The sequence below is a fragment of the Channa argus genome, chromosome 7, assembly GCF_033026475.1.
Source record: "Channa argus isolate prfri chromosome 7, Channa argus male v1.0, whole genome shotgun sequence".
Classification (NCBI taxonomy): domain Eukaryota; kingdom Metazoa; phylum Chordata; class Actinopteri; order Anabantiformes; family Channidae; genus Channa; species Channa argus.
Genome location: NC_090203.1, coordinates 21,012,139 through 21,031,190, shown reverse-complemented (window position 1 = coordinate 21,031,190; position 19,052 = coordinate 21,012,139). Strand labels below are relative to the sequence as shown.

The following is a 19,052-nucleotide window of genomic DNA, read 5'->3' as shown; positions in this document are numbered from 1 at the left end:
TTTCTTGTCTAAATAAAAAACCCTTGATGCTTGTTTTTTTCCTTCAGGTGCTGATTCTGCTCCCAGGCAGGAGACGGATATCCACCAATGCTGAACCAAATAATGGGGCTGAGATGTATTTTATTTTCTGGAGACTTGAGAATTTCTTTTTTCAAAGAGAGAAAAATATATCTATCTGTCCAGAACCAAAGAATAACAGAAGGGGTGGGAGGTGGGAAAGTTGCAATAGTTAAAATGATTGAAAGAATGAGTATATATACTGTAAGTATTAAAATCATGTCCAGATGATTTTGTTGTATGTTTTCAGCACTGAATTTGGCCACGTCACTAAGAGTTGAGGCCGGATACAGAAAAGGTCATTTCTCAGTCAGATTAAAAAACCTTGAACTCAGATACTCTGAGCAGTATTTACATGAGTGGGTAGTCTAATATTTTGGATAAGTAAAACGCACACGCGCACACACACACACACACACACACACACATGCCCACACACTTCAATGTCAGCATCTGGGCATCTGCAGGAATCTGAATACCCAAATTGGTGCTATGTAGAAAGTACATCCTCTGATTAAATACAATATATATCTGATGTTTGTCCGAAACCCCTTGTATGCTTTAGGAATATTTTAGATGCTGGACTTTATCGCTACATTAATAAAAAGAATTTTAAAAGTCTGATTAGACCTAACTGATTGGTAAGTCCAGCATTTCCTCTGAGAACTGACTGGTATCCCAGCCACAGCACAAAAAGTCTGGACGTGTAGTAATCCTTTATAAACTGTATATGGCATTTTGAAAGGCAAATACAGTGTTACTGTGGGACAGTTGGGCAACTTTTGAAACTATTTCAAACTTTTGAAAACAATGCAAATGTTCCCACAGGGTCCCTGCTAAATTATGAATCAGTCAAATACTTTTTGGGACCCTTTTTTTATTGCAGAGTTGGGTCTTGAAGCAGCTGTCAGAGAGACTAATAAAACAGCAGGAAACCCAAGCCTCTCCGCATTATTGAAATGCAGCCTTGGGTGAGCTGCTAAGGCTGCTCCACCAGCTGCTTACCTGTAAACCATGCTGTACCTGTACTAAGGACAAGCATTCTATTCTTCAAACACACAAAATCACACCAAAGATACAACTGCACTCGTATATTACAGTTTTTATCTTTCAACTGGCAGGCTGAAAGGCACTGTGACCCCCAGATAACTTCAAAAGAGGACTGAGAAGACACAATGGGGAGAGGTTGGCAATATTAAGAAGAGGAAGCAAATTAATTTGATGCTCTGATTTCGAGATAATGGTCTGAAAACAGCTGTATGAGGGATCCTGGTCCCATCCCATTAGTCTGGATACACACTGTTAGTAGAATGGCCCACACAGTGGTTGACATTAGAGAAGCATTCTGTGGCTTTCAAGGCTACCTGCTGTGAGATCAGCACTGTAGTCCAACCTGCTTCTAACATTCCTTTGTTTCTTCCCATCCTGTCTGCAGAACTTGCATAATGGAAACTCGAGGCGTGATGAAGAAAAGGGGAAATGCGGTATATGAGAAGGAGCTGTGAAACAGAGAGGCTGAGGGATGCTCGGAAAAAGTCTTTTGTCAGCCTCTTGTGATACTAACATGGTCATGGTAGCTTTAGCCTGACCTATCAAGTTTTACTCTTTACAGTTTTTAAGATAGTTTCTGAGCCCTCTGAGATTGTACAAAATGATGCACATAAGTTCTCAATGTTTCAATTTGGACTTTAAAATTTAATTCGCCAATTAACTAGTGTTTGTGCTATGTGCAACAATTTGAAACCCTTGTTAAATTGTAACAGCATAAAATAGAAATGTCTTGGACGACTCTTGGAGACTGGTATGCCATTTAAAATGTGCACTTGCTTGGCTGATCTAGGATGGGGTCACCCTCTACTCGGTAATCAGACAGTGTTTTTTTCCATATTCTATTCCATATACGTGGGAATAGCATCTTTATGTTAACGATATTCAGCAATCAGCCACACAATCACCTAAACATCTGTTCATGTGAAGCCTGATAACTACACTACTTTGCTTTATAATAGTGAATAAATGTGCAATAGTCTTCTGATAATACTTTTTACCATTGGCCCAGAACATGTACTCCGTAGGTGTGTTGTTTGATTCTAACTTGAATTTTCAATTGCATATTAGTGAGGATTTACAGTATTCTCATCCTTTAGAGGACACAGATACATCTAATAATCTTTCATTTACTTGTATTTAAATTATTGTAATAAGTATTGTAATATCTCTTTTATATCATTATTTCGTTGGTAATTTGTTTGGATGTATCCAGATTGGGCTATTTCTATATTTATGAGTGTAAAAACATTATGATTTTCCTTAAAGAAGCTTACTGTACATGTCCAATTCTTTATTTCAACTTGCTGCATTCTGACAGCAGAGAGTATTCGCAGGAGAGACCACACACTGCCGTCCAATAAAAATCCGAACACGCTGGATTGTAACTGAGGCGATATAACTAGCAGTAGTTACACTGAAGATATACACACTGACAGCAGGCGGAGGTGCTTAAAAGTGTTACTTTACTCAGCTCCACGGACATTTTTCAGGCATATCACACCCTAACCCCTTCAATAAAAACTGCATTTCAACTTGATGTTTTGTTCATGCTTGGAGTGTCTAGACAGTCTGTCTAAACCAAAGGCTTTCCACAGCATTGACAGAGTAACAGCCCGTGGACACCAGTGCTCCAACAGAATGTGTTAGTGTTGCTAAGAGATGCAAATACCTTTCCAAATGTCTGGCAGGTTAATACCTGAAGGAAAAAGCCAAACCTGAAAACAAACTGGTGACAAAGCAAGGCTAATAACTTAATATTTGTATTCTGTAACAGGTTTTTCTTTGATGGTTCATTTTTCCAATAGCAATATCAACATAATCCATATGGTTCCAACAATAAAGGAGTAGTACAACACTTTTGATTGTTTGCTTTCTTGTTATAACATACAAGAAAGGAGGGGAGGGGCAGAAGGGGGTGTCATGAGAAAGATAAACTGAGGGTGTTGACTCGTATTTGGCTGCTATGCTGCTGTTACCCCATTAGTCACCATCAATGTGTTAACACATTTGAGAGGCAGAGTGGGGGCATTGGGGAGGTTTAAACTCCATTACATGTTAGTGTAGATGCTCAGTGTTTAAGTTTGCTGCCCCTCATTCTAATCCAGGCTGTATTTAGATTGTAGTAATTCTAGTAACTGAAGCCAGAAGTTAAGGCTCCAATGTATACTTTTTAAAAAATGATGTTGATGGTACAGTGGAGAGTTGGCTTTAGCTTAGCTTTATTCTACATTTGCTTCGAGAAGAGTTTTAACGCATCTCTGTGTCAAAAAAAAAAAAAAAACTGTTAATTGGAGGGCCTTGATTTAGAAGTGGCAGCAGAGTTGGTGATAATTATTGCAGCAAACACAGAGAGTCTTAGCTGCGATGCTTGATCAGAAGCAAGGTTATAAAGACAAGCCGTGTCTGGGTTTAAACGTGGATGTAAAAAGGAAAGAGAAGAGAAAATGATGTTGTATATTTTTGAAACATAACCGTTTGAGCAATTCACCTGTCTGTGTGCCCCAAAACAGCAGGAGGTTTAACAGTTTGGTCAAACAACAGTGGCAAGAGATAGAGACTGAGGCCTTTTAGAAACTGCAGTGTAGCGGTTCCTGCCTTTACCAACAGCAATATCGATGTGGAAGACGTTTAAACCGTGTTACACCAGTTCTCTAGCTGTGTCCCACTGGGCTGAAAAAAAAAAGCGTACTTGTCCTTTGATCTGTGCTCTGTACCTTTGGATCCTCATTGAAAAGAAGCTTAGGTTTTGTCTTGACCGAAACACAAAAACATCAACTTCAAGTATTCGTTGTAAGCCCTTTTTTGTCTGTGCTGGGATAAATCAGAAGCAGCCACTGGTTGAACCTTCACTTGCTTCAAGGATGAAAGCAATAATAATAATAATATAAGGGCCCTTTGACCATTTAGATGCTGGTGTTTATGTTAGGCAGCGCTGACTGAGGAGGAAAAAGTGTGCACACAAGGGACATTATCGATTATTTATTTGATGCATTTGCCAGATTGTGTAATTCACAGTTGTGTAATTCACCCGGATGCATCCACCCAAGACACACAGCACGACTGCACTAAACACAAAGCTGACAGAGTGCTTTTCAGTTTAGAGAGCTAAGTAGGGTTGTTAAAAGGGGCGGCTGTAGCTCAGTAGGTGAGGCAGTCGTCCACGGACCGAACAGGGTCAGTGGTTCGATCCACGTTCCCGGCTACATGTCGAAGTGTCCTTGGGCAAGACACTGAACCCTAAGCTGCCTCCGGTGGGTCAGGTGAGCGCCTTGCACACACACGGCCACCGCCGTCGGTGTGTGTGTGAATGGGTAAATGGAAATCAACATTGTAAAGCACTTTGGATAAAAGCGCTATATAAGTGGCCATTTACCATTTTAAAAATAGAATTTTTGGATTAAAATATTTTGTTTAGGCATCACTTTATGCTGTTAATATTTAAAAACTGCTCGTTAGTGCTTGCATGTGCCATTCCTCACTCTATCAAGATGGTTACATTACTCCACCAAATGGAGAGACATCTTTCTGAATAACATAAACTCAATGGTGGCTTATATACAACCCCAGTTGTTGAAATAAAGACACTGTATATTTTGACATAATTGTCTAGTTGCAAGCACAAATGTCTATGAGAAGACAGTTCCCATCAGCTCCATTTAGATTTTTTTCTTCAGTGTGCCCTGGAATTCATTTTCCCAGTCTCTGGAACTCTACTGGAAGGATGGAACACCGGTCCTCCAATAGATACTACTACTGTACTTTAAGGGTTTTGATAGCGGTGTTCAGTTGAGTTGAGGCCAAGTAACACGGCCATAACCAGTGATTTAACATGGATCGAATTGCTCAGTTGTGCTTTGCACATTTTATCTGCCCTGGCACATATTTGTTGAAGTTGCAGACCAAAACAGTGCTGCATAGAGCAATTAGTGGACAGAAACTCCTTTAGATTACAGTGCTAACCTATTTTATTTTAGTACACAAAACAGAAAGCTATTACTGTTGTTACTGCACAAATTAACTTTTTTTTTTTTTTTCAGATTTCATACTACTGGAAAATTCCACGAATCTACTTAGCAGTGACTTTCTTTATTCACTAATTGTCTGGATGCTTGGCAAATGTCGGCTCATTCGGCCAGCTGCACCACCCTGCTCCAGTCCAAAAAAGAAACTCAATTGGATCCTCACTCAAGTACTGCAATGTTGCCAAAGGCATGTGGAATACATGCACCTTTTTTGTGAGTGCATGCGTGCACACGTACAAACACACAGGCACACACACATGTAGCAGCTCTCCATTACCAGGATCCTTCTATGTGACACAAACAGGCCATGTGTCAGACACTGTGCTGCTGCCTGAGCTCTAATCTTTTATGGGCTCAGAGGACTTGTGATCTGCCAGGCTGTTCAAAAAACTGGCAAATACGTCTGTTCTTGCCAAACCTCTGTGAACACATATTTACTATTGTGCACTTAGTGGGATTGCTTTTTTCTTTGAGCCATCACTTGCCCATAAAGTTGTCAGTTTGTGGCCCAAATCTCCAACCCTAAAGAATATACCTGATATACTGTTTTTGAGGTATAATAATCCGAAGAGTATGCTTGGACGTCTTTTGGAAGCCTGGTGCACAGATTTGTATGGTGACAGAAAATGCTACTATTCAACTTTTCTGTCTGTGTTTATGTCGCAACAGATTGATAGTGCAGAGGGAGAGAAATGTAAAACAAGTGGAGACAAATGCAGCTGATCCACAACCAGAACTGTCTGAATTTCGAAAAATCCACAGGAAAAAGTGACTTATTTAGACTTCTACAAGGAACTTTGTGTTAGTTAGATTTTCTGTCGGACTTTGTTCGACAAAGGCAGAGTACTGTGTTTTAAAAAAGAAAACAGAGTTGACATCGCCCCGTTATGATCTCTTTAATTCAGAGTGTATATGTATAGATAGATAGATAACATACACACACACACACACACAGACCAGGAGGAGATATAAGGAGCCAAAGATGTGACTGTAGTAGTTAATAAAGCATAGTATATTGCATGTGCACACAGTGGAGATTACCCATTTTTTTTTGACAGGCTACATTAACATAATGGGAAGCTAATTAAGAAGATGAAGGACTTACACTGCAGTTCTATAAACATGGATAATGTATAATAGATAATGTTAATGTGGCTTTAATAATGTTAAGGTTTGTTTTGTGTGGGAGGGACAAATGGTGGATGTCAAGCTTTTCTATGTGAAACACAAACCAGAGTAAAGACAGCGGTAAAGTCAGCACTATGGAGGATATGGCCACAGGTTATGTTAACTTTTCAGGTGGATGTTTTTGCTGAGGGCCACAATGGAACTACTGGCATAAAGGGTATTTTTCAGTAAATTCAAGCAGCACATTTAGTAAATGTCAGTTCAGGGTCAAATCAGATATAATGTCAGACAACTTCCCTGAGGCCTCTTATCTGAGACACTGGGAATTCAATTCACTATTCACATATTTGTTGTTTGGGTTTGCAACACTATGCAAGGTTTGATGGTGCAGCAGTGTGGGGCCATGGGGTCTTAAGTAAAACTCATTTCCAAAAATTATCTTGAGACATTTGAAACCATCTTCTAGCTTGTTTGTCAGATGGCTAAAATGTGGTTTAACAGGAAGACAGATACACCGCAGGGGATTAAGGCAGCAAACATACTTATTACTGTCAACCACTATTTTAAAACGTGATAACATTAGCTAACATAAGCCACCAGGGGCTACTGATCATAGACCACCTGGTAAGGCTGGAGTAGTACAACAACTCATAGTGCATAGGAAACACTAGGCAGGAATTGTCTTTAACTTATGAGTCAATAACAGATGACAAATTCTTTATTCTTGTTAAATTGTTGGCAGGAGCAGTTGTCCACATGGCACCTTTATTTTCTCTCATAGCTTATAGCTTAATATTTTTTTCTATTTTTAGTGGGGAAGCATATCAGGGGCAGCTGTAGTCCAGTTGGTAAAGGCAGTCATCCATGGTTCGATCCCCGGTCCAGGCTATATGTCGAAGTGTCTCTGGGCAAGACCCTGAACCCCTAACAGCCCATTCCCATCCCCAGCCCATTCGACGTTGGGGAGGGTTGCGTCAATATGGGCATCCGGGGTAAAAACTGTGCCAAATCAACATGTGGACAATGATCCGCTGCGGCAATCCTGAACTCAGGGGATAAACCAAAAGGACAAGACAAGTGGGGAAGTATATCGGAAAAGGACACGTGAAATGGAAGTGCTTCCTCTGCACCGGCCCACAACAACAAAGTGCTGACACACACTTTGGTAGGTGGGCGAGCTTTCCATTTTGATGTGCCGTGATTTCTCACAGTTCAACATTCAGTTTCATTTTTTCACTGAGGACACGAACAGACTGGCAAATGGATTTCTCCCACCGGGTTTGGGTTTGCCAACTTAAGCTCGCTACCATTTCTGCCAACTTAAACAGTCAAGACAGGAGGAAGGTAAGATGCTAGGACGCCTCTTATAATACAGTGCAAGGCCTCAAACCTTGATATGTGTCCACTTTGTAGGGATCAAGTCCAAAGCCTACTTTCTTTCTATGCTGTAATTCCCTCTGTCCTTCTTAACTACCTATAGGTGCCATTTTGTATTATCCTAACCCATCCTATTTTTTCAATAATGTATTATTTCTCCCTAATATCATGTTAGTCTTGGTGATATATGTTGCATATAGCTTTTTGTGATTTTTTTTTTTTTTTTTTACAGCTGACAGCAGTCAGCATTTGAAATCAAGAAATGTTACGGAGCTGAAATCCTAATGGCAAATACTTGCATTTCCTTAAGCGGATTTATGCATAATATTTTATGTTAAAATCAACTTCAACAATCATTTAAATATAGAAGCTCTCTCGCCAACTGCATACTGCACAATTTGCATTAAGACCTTTCAATGACTTTATAGGCCTTTTATCAGCATTCTTTTGGTGTTTGTAATAGAAATTCATAGAAAGCCTTACAACAAAATCCACAAATTGCATCTCTCTCGCTCTCTCTGAAAAAGAATCGAGGCAAAAAGCTGTCATTTAGTGTGTTAGGCAGTAAAAATGTTTTAGTAAATATTTTTTTCACTGGCACTGGAACAGCAAGGGAAACAGTTATCAATCAGCAGGACAAAGATATCTGGTTTAAGGCTTTGTTGCTTCCCTCTTGTCCTACTCGATTCCTATCTGCCCTGGCACAATGGCTGTTTATTTTTTTTTTTTTTAACTGGATTTGCTTTTTACAGTTTAAGTTTAAAGGAAAGTATGTATGCATCAAGCATAATGCGGGGGTGTGTGCATGTACGGTACGTGTGAGCATGCTGTGGCTGAGGAATCCCTTCAAGCACATTGGCACATGCTGGGGAGTAGATGGGGGGAGGCAACCATTAGTGGTGCATGGCCTAGTTGTGCATGAGGAGGATGGATGGATGGTCAAAAGGACACATGGACAGATGAATAGATAGATGGATGGATAAATGTACTCACATTCCAGGTGCTTTTTCTTTGGGGCTGTCTGTTCATGTGTGGTGGCTTTACACACAGCTCGGGACACATCGGATCCCGTCAGGGTGTACTGTGCCGCGGCGATGCGGTCCGTCAGCGTTTGACCCGACATCTTCTCTCTTTGGAGTCCAACCTCGACTGTCAAGCGTCCAATTTGGTCCTACACCCACAAACCCCCAACACCGAAATGAACGAGCAGCCTTTGGAGATCCCAGCGGCCCCCGAAAACACCACAGAACAAACAGAACTAGACAGAAGGAAGAGTGGGACACTTTCTACACAATTGCTACCGTATTAATTTGAGTTGCATAAGAAAACGGAAATTCCCACTCGCTTGTGTTGGATCTGCATGCGTTTCTGGAACAATCATGAACTGACTTTCCTCCCCGAATGCCAGTATCCTCAGAAAAATTATAGTCTACAGTCAACAAGCAAACATATCCAATGCAAAAATCCTACTCCAGCTTTTAATTTTTAGCTTTTTTCCACCCTTTTATGTTGCGTGTATTTCTTACTGTTCCGCGTTATTTGTCTGTCAGCCTCCCTGACAAAACGGTCCTCTGATGATGCTCGTCGTTTCCTCCCCCCTCCCTGTCTTCCTTCCTCCAGCCTCCAGGATAATCCTCACCACCACTCCGACAGTGCCTGTGTATCAACGGGGCGTGCAGTAAGACATCAGGCCCTGGCTAGTACCATCTCCCCCCACCATCCAGTGCAACGATTTTTGCTCCTCCAACCCTGCTGGACGCCTTCTCTATGCCCACTGTCACCCTGCGACTCCCGGCGATGCTCGCTACAAAGCGGTTCACTTGATGGCGGGGTTATCCGTGGATTTGCATCCTCGTTTATTTAATTATTAATATATTTATATTTCTCCTTGGGCCCCGCCCCCCTTCCTCTGAGTCACATGACTCAGCGTTACCGACCCTGCTGCTACATCTTTGTCGCGAGAGTAGGGAGTCGACGAGAAAACGCTGGAGGTTACGGATGCGCGAGGACGTGAAGAGTTAACGGAAGCTACTCCACAACCAAGCTTGATGCCCGTCATGCTGTCGTCGTGCCGTGAAGGTCACACGAAGCGTGCTGCCTCAGTTATGGCACGGATTTCTTCATCATGGAGCCAAAAAAAATGATGCACGATGAGGCACTGCAGCTAGTGTGAACCAAATGGCAGAATTAGTCCCTGTCCATGGTGCTGATAACTGCTCAGGTCTCATTATACGGGTTATTTGGGTTTTGGGGGTGTAACTTATTCTTTTGTTCATTTCTGTTAATGAAGCTGTTTGTCAGGTCCAATGTTCCTAACCACGCGGTTCTAAATCTAAAGCTAGAGAGAATTTTATCAACATTTCACTTCAAATTAGGATTTAAATAAAAACATTTGATAAGCATACAAAATATGATGCATTGAAATATTAAACAACTCAGCAATGTTTAAAACAACAGCAACTAGATGAGGTGCAATTAAACTTTATCTACCTATAACAAGATAACATTCAGAAAGGGTGAATTCTGCTGCAATTCTACTTCCACTCAAGTAAATGTTTTGAATATTTGTTCTACAGTACAGCTGAATACCAACCTCCTTTAATGCCATGTCAGCAACAATTATCATTAAGTCTGTACCCAAACAACATTCCAGTTTAGAATAGACTTACCTTCATTGGTATTTTATGAAATAAGAACTATGCTCAGCTCAGAACATCCTGACAGTGACATAGTGGTGTATTTTAAAGGTCATGATATAACCTATAGGCCATGTAACCCTCTCATTAGAAATCTTTATTAAGTCACATCGATATGGAATGGCACAGCATCTTCACTTTGTTCCAAAAGACTCACACGAAATGTTAAAAGTCGGTCATCAAAGCTGCTCCATATATACAAATAATTAAAATTAAATACAATAGATTTTGAAAAGTAAAATAATTATAAATACAAAAATGTACAAATTATTGTCCCCATTTGTATTCCATTGTTTACTGTACAGTTTGAGGTTTTTCACTAGTGTTGATGAGTTATTATCCCTGTACCTCCTGTTTGTTCTCACGTCTTGATAAGTCCTTCTAAAAAGTCTTTTTCCACCATCTCTTCGATGTTCTGTCGAGCTCGACTCCAGAAAACTTTCTGACTCTCCAGTTTGTGGCCCTCCTTATTGCTAGGGAAGGAGGACTCTGTGGGGTTGTGAGTGTAGGCAGGACCTGAGCGGCTGCTGGCCTTGCTGCTGAACACCTGGCTGAGCAGATTAAAGAAGGGCAGCAGTTGCTCCATGCTGCGGATCACATAGAGGGTCAGCATTAGGTGACCCGGTTCCCAAGTCAGGGTTCGCGTGGAACAGTCCTCCTCTGGGTTTTTCTAGAGAAAGGTTAAATGATAACAGGCTATAGATTTAGAAAAGTTCATGTCATCCAGGTAGAGGAACTGGTGCATTAATTAAATCAACTGCAACATGAAATTTTTTTTAAGTCCTTCTAAAGATAAGGCTATATTTTGGTATTGTAAACAAATACCTTTAATGGAGCATCCACACTTGGACACACTGGGCCTAAAGTCATATGTCTTTATCATTAAATAACTTTGTGTAGAAACAGAAGATCAGATACCTTGGCTCGTTTTCTCAACAGTTTTACCAATCGCACCACATAGGGTTTAAATTCTCTCTGATGAGTCCCCTGACGTCTCACTTCCAAGCCGGAATCATCTGAAGCCTCTGGGATGAAAGCCCATCGGTACCTGTAACAAGATAACACTCAGTTAGACAGAACACCATTTTTTATCTGTGACAAGTCAATAAAGCATTAGAATGAGACAAATATCTTATTCACAGGTCCATTTTAAAACACTCCACATACTGAGATTCGGCATTTCCCTTTAACAACGGTCTACAAACATCACCAATGATTTCAGCTAAATTCATCTATACAAAACAGTGATAGGTGCACTAAGAATTTCCAACTTTAGGGAATTATGTCGATGACGGATTTCCTCAACCCAAACACTTGGAAATGTTATCATGATCCAAATTTGTTTGTACTGACATCTGGAACTGAGGCAGGCTCTCCGGAGGCAGAGCTAAGGCCAGATCCAAGAGCTTGCAGGCAGACAGGTAGAGGTTGAGCCAGCGCTGGCTGTTGTAGGAAGTGGAGAAGCCATTCCCTCCTGAATAGGTGGTCTCCAACCCAGCTACAGATGGCCCCGATGTCCTACAGGTGGACAGGAGAGGATAAATAACTAAGTAACACAGGAAAGAGCTATTTTCTAATTTGGTTTTATTAACAGAGAACACACCTTGTTATGTCTTCATCTGCTATTAGCTCCTGCTCCATCAGTAGAAACACCTGAACCTACAGCGAAATCCCAGGGTATCAAGAAAGTGATTGTATGTGTGTTTTAAACCAAGACTGTAGCCAGTGGTGTCTAATGCCTACCAGTTCAGTGATCATCGTGGGCCACAGTGATGTGAGGTGTTGAGGTGACATGCGCAGCAGCAGAACTCTGAAGAACAGGAACACCTGAGCGTGGAGGATAGGCACCTGAGGCAGGCGCAGGCTCTCCACCAGACGCTCTGAACACACAAACATCAAAATATCTGTAAGACTATAAGTCCATTGGCTTCATTTTTATTCAGGATCCTCCAAAATAAAAGTCAACTGCTGCATAAAATTGTAGCAGACAATGGCAGAGTGTAGATCATCCACTGGGACATATTCTTCTGCAAGCTAAATGCGGACAGAATTTAAATACCTGAAATATTTGTTTCCCTCTTCAGCATATGAAAAGCTCAGGAAAATACCCAAAAATCTGAATGCATCTAATAGTTTGTATAAAACAATACTTCTGCAGACAACAGAAAGGTGAATCTTACATCCACCAGGTGAATTAAGAAACACTGTTTAAAGTGATTCCAGTCAACTTATACACCAAAGTGGTAGGCAGAAACCAACTGGATGATAGTCTGAATTAATTTAACAGGACAGGCTTTGGGTTCAACTGAATTTCTAGTATGTTAATTAAAGAAGCCAATAATCTGAAGGATCTGTGGGGGACAAAAAGCCACTAAAAAGAAACATTGTGTGAAGCAGATGGTCATACATTGACATACATTTCTTATTACAGTACAGTTTAGGTTTGGTTGATTGACTAAGTTGTATGTAATTCATGAGATAGTTGTAGCATAAATCATGATTGTTAACATCTGGTCACTACATAATTCTTGTAATAATTCTGCAACAGAATTGTATTTCCCTCATCACTCTGATAGTGGATGTATGTAATATTTACCTTGAATGTCTGGCAGATATTTCTGATATTGGTCTACTTCGCTGCTGTAGATGGTGAAGGCCAGGCGTTTGAGCAGCATGGCCCTCTGCTCCAGCTCAGCATCTCTGTTAGTAAACAGACTCAAGGAACTGCTCTGGGCTACAGCCACTCGGGCTAAATGGAAATACACATGGTCATTATTAATATATCTGCTACTCTTTAACCTGTCAATAGGATTTAACTGTCACAGGAAAACACGATCCGGTAACTGTGTACCATACTCAGTCATTAGATAAACACTTATTTGTAAGTTAAACCAAATCTAAAGGACAGAACTTACTCATTAGGTCTCTGAATGTGGTCTTGTCATGAGTCATCAGGTGGTCAATAATTGCTCTCCAGCTGAAAATGAGACAAATAATGTTGTTGTTAGATTCATTTTCTATAAGCATGCATGGACCATTTACAGATACAAATATCTCATTTCTGGCATTTACCCAAACAAAGTTCCAGTTTGTTAAAAGATAATTTACCCAACCTGTATGTTACATTCTTAACCAAGAGTAGTTATGTTCCCTTACTAACATAATGTCCATCTGCACTGTAAGTCCCCTTAAAACATATGTTTCTTGCACATAATACCAAAAAACTATAAAGGATATATATTAAAAAAAAGACAAATCTAAACGTTTTTGGTATTGTGGGCTTTTGAAGTGATCTCCATCCATCTGCAACTGCCTATCCTGTTCAGGGTCGCAGGATGCTGAGCCCATTCACAGGGCTGAGAGGCATACACAGACATTATTTGGCGAAACAACTATAGAAATAAAAGCTTTTCATATTGGGGTGAACTATTTTAATATATCATTTCTATTCTTTGGCTATTCTGTTTCATTCATGTATTTTGTAGAATCTTAAAGGCATCTCAAACATTTTGAGCGAACATGCTTTTTTATTGCACTTGTAATTCGTTAAGCTTACTGTTTGACACTAGCTAGCTAGCTAGCACATTGACTACACGTAAATGTTGTCACTGGCATGTTTCAATTTACTCTCTTACAGTACTTACTGGCTTACACAGGAAGAGTCCATCTGGAAGAAGGTGTGGTCCATGAAAAGGTCAAAGGCCTCCTTCTTCCAGGCACGACGGGTGTACTGGTACCCACTTAGGCTGCTTAACAGTTGGATACAAGCCCGGTAGCTGGGGGCGTTGTGAGCACTGCCAGCGAAAACAGGAAACATTACACTTTCATCCAAAATGTACGACTCATATTAACACTTCACTGCATATCCTCCCTACTCACACAAAATTATCATATTTTTCCTTTACTTGACATTTAAACTTGTTTCACCTTGGAACTTAATTTCTTTACTAGACTTTTATAAAGAGGAAGTTAAAGCAATTTAAAATGCAATGTTATCCTCCAAACACAAACATACATAGCAAGTCAAAGGATATGCCAGGAAGACAAGATTTTCCCCACCTGTGGTTGCGAAGGTAGGGAACTACATAGTGCATAATATTAACCAGCAGGGGAATCACCCTCTCCTTCTCATCACTGTAGAACACCATGTCCAACAGGTGAGCCAGTACCTAACAAATAAATACAGCATTCATTATGTCCCATGCAATTATCTTTCAGTAAGCAAGGCAGCATTGACTGACCTTCAGAATAATATTAGTGTATTAGTATTAATAGAATTAGTGGACATTTGTCTTTAAACACAAAGCTACTTTGATTCCTTTACCGAAATAAGTAAAGCACCTGCAATGCAGAATATACTAATTTTACCACTGATCTACTACTGCACAGGCTAAAGCTGCATAATGAGCAACACACTGAAAGAAAATATCCAAGACGGAAGAACAGGGTGAGTAATTTGAAAATCAGCTCAGCTCACTCACAGCTCAACACCAAATCAAACACAATCATTTATTAGATTACTAGAGTACATATGGGGAGGTGGTCATAAATCAGCTGTGAGGAGCTTGGTGGGAGGGTGTTATTGTCCAAGACCAACGGGTCCAATCATTGCAGGTAAATGTGAGTGAGAACATCTCGAGACATAATCTAGATAAACGACAGAAATAAGTAGCTGAGGGTCTAAAGAAACAACAGGAGTGCGTGAAGGATTAAGGTGAATCACAGAGACACAATGTTTTACCTCAGCCAACAGTGTGAGGGCATGAACACTGTACAATGATGGAGTGAAGCTGGAAGCCTCCATCACTGTGAGCATTAAATCTACAAAACACACATACCAAACATTATCAGCAGCTACACAGCAGACGATAATAATGTCATGCAAAGTCTATTCAAATTCCACAAGCTTTTCTAGAGCATCTTTCACATGTAAACAGACAGATCTATGGACAGGTGACACATTTAAAGAAAATAGAAAAGCAACTGTCTCTGTATGGTGGGTCACCACCTGCTCCTTGGCATTAGACTCTACAAGTCTCTGGAACTGTACTGGAGCGTCAGAACTGCCAAAACATAACCTCTCATTTTTTGTTTTGGTGAAGAGCCTTTTTATATGCATGGTTCTAAAATGTCCCATAGATGGCTAATTAGCTTGGGATCTGGTGACTGCAAAGGCTATAATATATTATTTACATTTTCAGAATTCATCACACTATTCACTGACTGTGTTCTCTAAGGATAAATCTAAAGTTATATTTCTCCACTAATTTGTAATTGAGTAATATGTAAATCTAGTTTAGAATATGTTTAAAGCTTAATTTACCTGGATTACATTAATCCCTGACATATACAGGGCCCATAGATTATGGGATTCTAACAGTGTCCACAGATCTAGGTTATTAGATATGTTTATTTAGTTTTATGGTTGTGCTATAGCTGATTTACACTATTCGCATAGAGAAACTCTCAATCAATTAAGATGATGTGACAAACCAAAACACATGTTAAATCATTTACTTTAGATGCCAAAATTAGTTACTGGCCAAAGTAGTGCACATATAGGATTATCCAGTGACACAGAAACAGCCTTATCAGACATTTTTTCCAGTACAATATTGAGGTCAAATAAAGTGTTTGCTGGCAGCGAACCTTCTACATCAGCTTCCAGGTTCACTCCATCTACAACTATCTGAGGAGAAGCTTTCACTTCAAGGTTTCTCCTCAGCCATGTGGTTTGTTCCAAAGAAGAACCTGCAATTGTTCCAATGGCCTCCACAATTTTATGGGTCACATCCTAAACACACAAATAATATTAATTTAGTAATACACGTATGTGATTTATCAGCAGGATACAGTATTTACATTTTGTATGTAGATGGTGAATCTGATACAAACGTTCAAGTTATCACTGACATGACAAATACATACTGGCTACTAAAACTGTATAAAATCTGATTTTAAGCCACAATCTAAACAACTAAAAGTTGGACATTTTGAGTGAAAGTGATTCTAGTAATTACCTGCAGCTCGCGCTGATCCTTCTTGCTCTCCAGATTGGGGTTCTTTAAAATGAACTCATTCAGAATTCTGGAGAATAAAAAGACAAAAGTATACCCATATCATGTAAAATAAAGAATACAAAGCACAAGTGTAACTTGTAGTCTCTACACACGGAGTCATTTACATCCACATTGCGACAAACTGTGAGTAACACGCTGATAAATAGAGCTGGTTGAGATGATACAGGGTCACTTACATGACAAGAAAAATAGGCAATAAAGAGATACCAACCCTAGTATAAGAAACTGTCCAGGGGCAGGCAGGCCTAACTGCACAGAGTCCTTGAGCAGTGCTAGCAGAGAAGGCCAGCTGTCGACTAAACTGGACACAGGGATCCTAAACCAAAAAGAGATACAAGCATATGCAAAGCTTTAGAGGGCTTGGCACCTTTATGAATGTTAGATGGATTAAAAATGATGGCAGTTAAGAGAGATGCATATCAGCAGATTTTAAAAAGCAATGGACTTACCTCTGTACATAGGCGTAGAAGAACTGCAGCATGCAGACCTCTAAGGAGAGATGCTTCTGTAGATATAGTTAGGAAATATATTAAAGGCCTTAGGACAGGATAAGACTCAAAAACCTAAATGAGTCAAGTTTCCACTCTACAACAAAGGACAACAATTAATAAATACTTAAGTCCACACACCATATATTTTCTTTTATTCTTTTAGACAATATTAGCATCTTCTAATAGTATAAATAGTGGAATGTATGATGTGGTTATATAGAAGTCTGTCACAATGCTGCAGAGACTAATAGCCATACTCTGAGGAGTCAAAGGATGGAGCTAAAATCCTTAAACTACAATACTTACTGTAGTTAACAACACAACTGTACATTTGACAATAGCAACACAAAAGTAAAACACCAACCTTGTCTTTTGCAATGGCAGGTGGTTGTTTCAAAACTTCTTTGACTGTCTGCATAACGGTCTCAGTGCGCATGGCACTCACTGAACGAACCAGCTCAACTAGCAGCAGCTGCTCTTCACTAGCTAAAGGAATCACCTGAAAGACATATAGTAATGTAAGTGAATGTTATGTTGACTATATAGCAATTTTCCACAGTAAATATTGAGTAGATAGTAGTAATACACCGGGCTTTAGATTTTCTTAATGGGCTGTAATTAAAAAAAGATTGAGAAATCGCTACTATTCTTCCATTCATGTTTTTACATTAAACGGTGGGCAGAGCTATTTTACTGTACAACACCCACCTTATTTCTGACTGGAGTCTTGACCTGTTTTCTCTCATTCCAAACATAGGCTATTGCTGCCATGAAGTGAGCACCATGGTTCATAGAGATTGGACCCAGCAACTCCAAGATTTGTTGACGGAGATTCTGTAGAAGAAATGAAAAAGCAGGCTAGACAGGGAAACCTGATGACTTACCATGCAACAATACATTAAGTGCCTTTCAATGTATGATGTAGTATGTGAAAAACAAATGAATGCAAAAACTAAATGAAATATGAAAAAATAAACTAAGAATTGACATTTCCTAAAGGGACTGGTCTGTATCTCATGCTATCTTCCACACTTATCCAGTTAACTGATAAAATAAAACTTTAATACATGGTGTGTAGTAAAGTTTGTTTGCTGGTAATCACTGTCTATACTGCTTGATGAAAATGTTCTAACTCAAATAGAGGTGTATTTTAAAATCACATTAAATTAGCAAACTGGCAATTAAAATTTACTCCTAAAGAGATGCAGGATATGTCATTATTATAAGTGTTCTGTATTGGATAAAACAAACTAACAGAAATCACTGAATTATATTAATAACGACTTTTTCTGTCAGTCCAGTGGTTACTGTAGATACCATTAATCTAATTATTATGGAGTTGTAAGGGTGGGTTGCACACATGTTTAGGTTATTTACAGCCAGTCAACTTACATACCACAGTTTGCTGTCCAATACAATCTCAGAAGCCCATGACAAACAGGTGTATGTTACATGCAGAGGACATCAGGTTTTGCCCAATAAATTTGACTTCATCATATTTGCAGTTTGACTTTTTGCGAGTGAAAATGGACAGTAACCTTTTTTTAAAGACACTTCTGTTTGTTCAGTCAAAAACAGTTTCTAATTAAGATGAGTGATCTGTGAACAATGCATTACTGAGACTTTGAAGGCAAAAAACTCTGAATATACGCACCTTAGTGGAACCCAAGTTAATGTTGGAAGTGGAGGCACCAGAGGCAGCAGCTGGCTTTTCGGAGTTGTCAGCTTGGTGGAGAATGCTCCACAGCAGGGTGACCGAAGACATGATAGTGTGGAGGATGGACAGAATGCCTGAACGAGCCTCAGCCAGGTCCTTCTGGTCAACACTCACTTGTAACTGATAGGAAAAATAGCTCTTATAGTAAAATACTGTATTATGCAATCAAAATACAAAATTTCAAGCATATGGTAATATACATTATATTCTGAATGTCTATACAGTAAATAAGGGTATGGACCCCAGCACCCTCACCTGATGGTACTGGGAAGTGGGATCCAGCAGGCAGTAATGGATGATGGCTGTCACTCCCTCAAGCACTGTCAGTATCAAGTCAGGAGGGATGCAAAGAGCCATCCACTGGGGTCTAAAGACAGAGGAAAATAATGCAGTTTGATCAATACATATTTTTAAATCGATATGCTTCAACATGT

At 39.8% G+C, this 19,052-nt stretch overlaps 2 protein-coding genes across 8 annotated transcripts in view; both read right to left on the bottom strand.

Annotated features, from left to right (window-relative positions):
- Nucleotides 1-9,517, bottom strand: part of LOC137131093 (clathrin coat assembly protein AP180-like) — a 28,382-nt gene extending 18,865 nt beyond the window's left edge. Inside the window, exons 1-2 of one of the 2 annotated variants that reach the window (XM_067511914.1) lie at nucleotides 9,161-9,517; nucleotides 8,628-8,805 (exon numbers count right to left, since the gene is read on the bottom strand). In XM_067511914.1, coding sequence (XP_067368015.1) covers nucleotides 8,628-8,757 — 130 coding nt within the window. In that variant the 5' untranslated portion in view covers nucleotides 8,758-8,805; nucleotides 9,161-9,517. The remainder of the gene's footprint in view (nucleotides 1-8,627; nucleotides 8,806-9,160) is intronic. The other variant, XM_067511916.1, reaches the window with a different exon arrangement.
- Nucleotides 9,518-10,100: 583 nt separating this feature from the next.
- dop1a (DOP1 leucine zipper like protein A) overlaps nucleotides 10,101-19,052 on the bottom strand; it is a 29,326-nt gene continuing 20,374 nt past the window's right edge. For 4 of the 6 annotated variants that reach the window (XM_067511907.1, XM_067511905.1, XM_067511908.1 and 1 more), the window contains 18 exons: nucleotides 18,874-18,985; nucleotides 18,556-18,738; nucleotides 17,610-17,735; nucleotides 17,266-17,400; nucleotides 16,860-16,915; nucleotides 16,622-16,726; nucleotides 16,351-16,417; nucleotides 15,980-16,124; nucleotides 15,072-15,151; nucleotides 14,390-14,499; nucleotides 13,975-14,124; nucleotides 13,246-13,307; nucleotides 12,927-13,079; nucleotides 12,074-12,210; nucleotides 11,934-11,989; nucleotides 11,684-11,848; nucleotides 11,249-11,378; nucleotides 10,101-11,000 (listed from right to left, as the gene is read on the bottom strand). In XM_067511907.1, coding sequence (XP_067368008.1) covers nucleotides 10,692-11,000; nucleotides 11,249-11,378; nucleotides 11,684-11,848; nucleotides 11,934-11,989; nucleotides 12,074-12,210; nucleotides 12,927-13,079; nucleotides 13,246-13,307; nucleotides 13,975-14,124; nucleotides 14,390-14,499; nucleotides 15,072-15,151; nucleotides 15,980-16,124; nucleotides 16,351-16,417; nucleotides 16,622-16,726; nucleotides 16,860-16,915; nucleotides 17,266-17,400; nucleotides 17,610-17,735; nucleotides 18,556-18,738; nucleotides 18,874-18,985 — 2,281 coding nt within the window. In that variant the 3' untranslated portion in view covers nucleotides 10,101-10,691. Of the gene's footprint in view, nucleotides 11,001-11,248; nucleotides 11,379-11,683; nucleotides 11,849-11,933; nucleotides 11,990-12,073; nucleotides 12,211-12,926; nucleotides 13,080-13,245; nucleotides 13,308-13,974; nucleotides 14,125-14,389; nucleotides 14,500-14,525; nucleotides 14,978-15,071; nucleotides 15,152-15,979; nucleotides 16,125-16,350; nucleotides 16,418-16,621; nucleotides 16,727-16,859; nucleotides 16,916-17,265; nucleotides 17,401-17,609; nucleotides 17,736-18,555; nucleotides 18,739-18,873; nucleotides 18,986-19,052 lie in introns of those variants that run through there. The other 2 variants (XR_010914941.1, XM_067511910.1) reach the window with 2 other exon arrangements.